The sequence below is a fragment of the Polistes canadensis genome, unplaced genomic scaffold (genome assembly GCF_001313835.1).
Source record: "Polistes canadensis isolate GaletaPanama2010 unplaced genomic scaffold, ASM131383v1 scaffold_170, whole genome shotgun sequence".
Lineage (NCBI taxonomy): Eukaryota > Metazoa > Arthropoda > Insecta > Hymenoptera > Vespidae > Polistes > Polistes canadensis.
In genome coordinates this window covers 141723-147726 of record NW_014569717.1, presented here as the reverse complement: position 1 = coordinate 147726, position 6004 = coordinate 141723, and the positions used below count along the sequence as shown (strand labels likewise).

At 33.3% G+C, this 6004-nt stretch overlaps 2 protein-coding genes across 5 annotated transcripts in view; one reads left to right on the top strand and one right to left on the bottom strand.

The window, feature by feature from the left end:
* LOC106789201 (histone deacetylase 4) overlaps positions 1 to 6004 on the top strand; it is a 79883-nt gene that overhangs the window by 5251 nt on the left and 68628 nt on the right. The gene's annotated exons all lie outside the window — the stretch shown is intronic.
* Positions 5506 to 6004, bottom strand: part of LOC106789202 (cytochrome c1-2, heme protein, mitochondrial-like) — a 3359-nt gene continuing 2860 nt past the window's right edge. For all 3 annotated transcript variants that reach the window (XM_014753215.1, XM_014753216.1, XM_014753214.1), the window contains one exon: positions 5506 to 5795. In XM_014753215.1, coding sequence (XP_014608701.1) covers positions 5547 to 5795 — 249 coding nt within the window. In that variant the 3' untranslated portion in view covers positions 5506 to 5546. The remainder of the gene's footprint in view (positions 5796 to 6004) is intronic.

Below are 6004 nucleotides of genomic sequence, written 5' to 3'. Positions count from 1 at the left end.
CCAGCAGTGGAGGACCTTTTTTTTTTGGCGCCGCCGGAGATCGCGTGTTATTTCAAAAATATTTAATATATTATTCCAAAAATTTTATTGTGTATTCTCAAAACATGTATAAATATACCCTCAAAATTTTAAAACGATTGATTCACTAGTTTTTTTTTTTTTTAATTCCCAAAAATCGCCTTTTTTTTGGCTGTCACACTAGGTGTGCCCCTTAATCTTTAAAGCTCAGCGTCTTTTTTATTTATTTCGACATACATTTCTCTTTATGTTAATATTCCAAACACAATACATCTAAACTTCGTTAATTTGATCGTTATTATTCAAAAACCTCAACAAAAGTTGCTGAAGAAGTCCCAATAAAGGGACGAAACGTCCAACTTAATTAAATTAAGTTCTACTTCTTTTCATGTCCAAGTTCCCTATGAACCTTTATCATTAAGAATTATAATTTTGGACGAGAGAAAATACTGAATAAATATTAATAAATATCACTCGTATATCTCTCGTATTTCCAATATATAATATTAATATTTAATAATATGATTTCAATAATGCGCGATATGCGTGCACAACCGTAATTATCTTTAATATTATAATTATTATTATTATTACATGTCGTTTTTTTCTTTTTTTTTGTAATTTTTGTTTTTTTTAATCAGAACAATGATATAAAATATTATTACGAGAAGTTAAAAAGAAAAATCTTTTAATATAATTTGATTAATTTAATATATTTCACATATTACGCTGATAAATTATTATTAATTACGGTATAATCGTACGAATTTAATTAATACATTTCTTCTTCTGTTTTTTTTTTTATTTTCGTTTATTTATTTATTTATTTATTTATTTAATTGTTATGTGCCCAAAGAGAGAAAGAGTCAGAGTTATTTTCAAGTTAAATTTAAAGATAAATATATAAATGTAATCAAATTATACGTTTTATTCTTGATGTATAGATGTATATATATACATATACAGATACAAATATTGCAACGCATAAATCGTTTGTCTGACAATGAGCAACCGACGTTACGCACGAGAGAAAGAGAGAGAGAGAGACAAAAAGAGAGGGAGAAAGATAATGATAAAGACAGAAAGAGACGTTTACGAGTATTATTAATCGAAAGTGTCGTGCCAAGTTGTTACGAGTGGCTCGTGCCGAGTAAAAAATTCGTTCGAGTTAACGAATCAGAGAAGTTTTGTTTTTTATTATTATAAAATCGTATATAAAAAATAATTCTCCTTATGTTCTTCTTCTTCTTCTTCATATTTTTATTTATTTTTGTTCCCAAATCGTTGGTCTACAAAATTTTCGCGTTTCTATTTTATTTATTTATCTATTTATTTTTCATTATTTGTATTCCTATCACATTTTGTGTCGTTGATGTAAAATTTTTGTCTTTTCGGTAGTTTATTAATGAATTTCTTGAATGTGTCAATGATAGATCCGTCTAAAAAAAGAATCGAGATGATAGGAAAAGGGGTGGGGGTGGTGTCGAGGTGGGTGGTTGCGTGAAAAGTGAAATAGATAAATAGAAATAAAGAGAGATAGAGATTGAACGAAAGTTTAACCGTTCGGAATGTTAGGGAGAAATCGTTTATGAGATTCGCGCCAAATAAACGAGGCTATTGCATACCAATGATTGCCAGGGATATTTGGGAAATGCAAATTTCACCCTCTCGCTCTTACGTTTCCTCTTCTAGCCGGGATTCGCTTATTTATCGGTCCGACACCTCCGCATCTGGAAACTTGGTGGAATTCTCAGTCAAAACGCGCCAGAATGTATTTTATAATAGCGAGCCTTTTATACATTTCGTTCTCGTTTATTTCTCTCTCTCTCTCTCTCTCTCTCTCTCTCTCTCTCTCTTGCTTTAACCTTTTTGTCTATTAATCTATTCATTATTTTCTATTTCTAAATCATTTCCCGTGTCGGCATTCGACCAATCCTTCCCGACGACAGCTCAAAGTCATCGTCGTATTTTCCTTTTCTTTCTTTTATATTTTTCTTTGAACTATTTCAAACGAATTTTTCATTCGCGTTTATACTTCCTAGAGATAATAATAATATTACATTTATAAAATCACCTCGTCGTATCAATTAATCTAATCTTATATTTTGAAGATTATACGTGAGAAGAAATCAATCGTATTATCGTTTATTTATATAATGTACGAATTTAAAATAGGGGGGGGGGGGCTGKGGGGGGGAAAGAAAAAAGGAAGGGTTTTAAATCAAACATACAAAAAGAAAAAAAAAATGCAAATTTAACGTTAAAATATCATCCATTTGCCGATCATTCTAATTAATTATTAACAAACTTATTCGATCACTATCATTTTTTTCCTATACGTTATCATATCATATCGTACACGTACATTTCTATATAACATGTATAATATATATATATATATATATGTGTGTGTGTGTGTGTACATAAGAAGGATGAGATAGTTTTAGTTGTTTTCATCACCCTGTCTTCCGGTCCCGGCTCGAGGTCTATTTCGCGATGACGATATATCGAAGACGTTGGTAAGGGGGTCAAGGGGTAAGGGGGAAGAGGGCGATAGGGGGGCCAGGAGGGAAAGGGGGAAACTATTTTTGCCGAGGGTTCCTCTATTTCGAGATTCGGACGTAACCTTTCGGATGCGGATGCGTCTGGCAACGGTGTCGGTCGCGGTCTAAACTCCACCCCCCCCGTTCTCCCCCAACCCCCATTCGTCTCCCCCCTTTTCCCCTGCCACCCCCTCATCATTTCTCCTTCTTCTTCTTCTTCTTGTTTTTCTTGTTTCCTTCTCCTTCTTCGTGCGATTGAAAAAACAAGCGTTTTAGTTAGATAACGATTCGAGAGGGGGGATGGGGGTGTCGGGGGAGGGTTGCTAGTGGTGGAACCATTTAATGACGTCAATAAGCAAAATCCGAAATTCATTCAACAAATTCATCCTATTTATTGGACACGATCCTTTTTCTCCCCTCTCTTTTCTTTCTATTCGTAATATTATTCAATGAATAATTATTAGATTGGCAATTAAGAAGTTCACGCGTTGGTTTGTTTTTTTTGTTTTGGGGGAGGGGGGAGTTTAAATTTTAACATTTCAGCATGTATAATTCAAATGTTTTATTTGTGTGTGTGTGTGTGTGTGTGGAATAATTAATGTTTGAAATATCATTCGCGAAAGAATACTTTACGTTTTATTGTTTTTTCTTTTTTGCTTGTTTGTTCGAATTAATTTATATTATAATAATATACATATATAATTATTATTATTATTATTATTATATTGAAATTATTTGATTAAAAAAGAGAGAAAATAATATAAACTTGAATTAAAATATCGTAGAAACGTCAGGAAATAATTTAATAGCAAAGCAAACGTATTATTTCGATTGTATTTTTCTATAATAAAGTTAAACATATACGTTGATCATTCATTATTCATCATGTCCTCGATGTTTTAGTTAGTGGTGGTTGTAGTAGCATCGGATCTCTTTCAGTCAGTCGAATACCAAACGTGTTTTTGACGATGCAGTGCAGCAACAGAAGCAACAGCAACAGAAGCAACAACAGAAGCAGCAAGTAGTACGTTGACGTTTAAACGACGTTTTATTCGTTCGCGTGTTGTGTGTTTGGTGTCGTTTTGGCGCGCCAGATAGTCCGACGTCAGTCAGGAGTTTCATTCATCGTTCCGTATATTTTCGATTTACCCTAACACACTTAAACAACTTACATTTACAGTTACACTTACCATTTAGACATACATACACCACATATACACACACTTACTCTCTGTTTTCTCATTCTATTCATCCATCTATCCATCCATCCATCTATCTATCTCTATCTCTTTCTATTTAACATGAACACACCACACTTGTTGCTATATCTACATCGACAAGCTGCCAAACTTCCAAAACTAATTCTAAGTGAGGTGGGGTGGGCTGGGGTGGAGGTTTAATTATTATCGATAGAGTTTGACGTATACTAAACTTGGCATTAAGGAATGTGACGGAAAAATGACGCTTCACACGTGGGTGGTTCTTTTAAAAGAAACAGTGAGAGAGAGAGAGAGAGAGTGTGTGTAGGGAGAAGAGGAGAGAAGAGAAAGGGAAATATATATAGGGAGACTCTAACCGAAATAGAAATTCACCACGAAGCATCCGATCGTAGCTGCAGAGTTAACGACTCGTAAGAAACGTCGTTAATGTTTGTTGCCTACTCGAGCTTTCTATATTTAACCGGTCCGATCGAGGAGTATACTCGGCAACGTCAAGGCCGCATTGCGAAACGATTATCGACGACACGCGTTTAGATTTCTAACAGAAAGAAAGAGAACGAGAGAGAGAGAGAGAGAGAGAGAGGAAGAGGGAGGATGATAAGAGGGGCAGAAGTGATGGTGGTAGTCATGGGAGGGGGACAGGATTGATTAATAGATAGATCATGTTTGAAACGAGAACAAAAATTGTTCGAAGAAAGAAGAAACAAACAAACAAAAAATAGAATAAAGTAGACCGATCGATTGGATTTATTCCCATTCGAACTTTTTTCTTTTTTCTTTTTCACGTTTCCATCCTCTATAATCCGATGGAACGAAATACGGTTTTTCTTTCCAACTACGCGCGTGTGTGTATTGCAGAAAAAGAAAAGAAAAATGGAAAAAGAAAAGAAATGTAAGAATTCAGTTTGAAAACTTGTTACTTATTCGCGTGATCTGTTTAAACGAAACGCGTTGTCAACTGGGGGGACATGGAATACGTTTAAAGGAAGAAGATGAAGATGAAGAAGAAGAGGGTCGACACGTAATAGAAGAAGATAATACGTTCGATAAGAAGAGTCTACTTGAAAGTGATTAAACGATTAAACGAAAAGGGAAACGAGGTGTATTAAAGTTTTTCTTTTTTCTTTCTGTTTAGAAACGAATAATCTATGATTAAGAAAAATAAGTCAATGGTAAGCGCGTCAATGGGAAACGTCAAACGAGATATTTCCCATTTTTTTCTTTCCTTTTTATTTTTCTCTTTATTATAATTAATAATCTTTTTTCAAATGTTATTCGATAGATTCTATAAATACGATAATTACATATGATACATTTTTGTACAATTTGTTGGATATTATTTATAATTAAATGAAACATTATTTACGTTACAAAGATATTTTCAATCGTGTTCGAGATGTTTCATTTAAATTAAAACGAAAGAAGAATAAGAAGAAGAAAAGGAAATCTAAAGTATATTGAAGGGTTTTCTTTTTGTTTTTTTTTTTTTTTTTATTAACCCTTCTTTGCACGATGATGAAAATTTCAATCATAATATTTAGTCAACAAAAAGAGGTACACAAAACCCTTGTACTGTATATTTGTCGTTGCTGGCAACTTTTTAAGCGACTATTGCGTACAACAAAACGCAGTTGTCAAAAAATAACACTAGGATCTTTTTTTTAAAATATTTTTCCTTTAATCTAGAGCATTAATTACATCAACCTGATTTATTTTAAAAGAAATGAAAAAATCATGCAAAGAAGGATTAAAATCCTATTCTATCCTATTCGCATTTATCTCGTGATATATTAAAAATCCGTTGATTTATTACGTTAGTCCATATACTTTTTTTCATGTGTAATACTGAGATCATAAGAATGATACTAATACCAATCGCTTTGATGGTCATCAATTTTCTCGTGTCGTGTTCTTGCGAACATGTCCAGGAAAGAAATTCCACAACGTCCTTTGACATTTGCGCTTTGGTCGATGGTGTGCCGTCATCGTAATCTATTACGCCGTCTTGAAGTAACTGTTAGAATAAAAACAAGTTTTTCTTTTAATCGATCGACAAAAAGAAAATGGATCGAAAAACAATATAATATATTAGGTGTACAAATAAGTTTCCGCCGTTTTAATGTAGATAGCGCGGCGCGAAGCTTCCGTTAACTTTCGAAAAATGATATCCTGCTTAAAAATTAGTTTGGACGTTTAAGAACAACATAACCTATTAATATTATT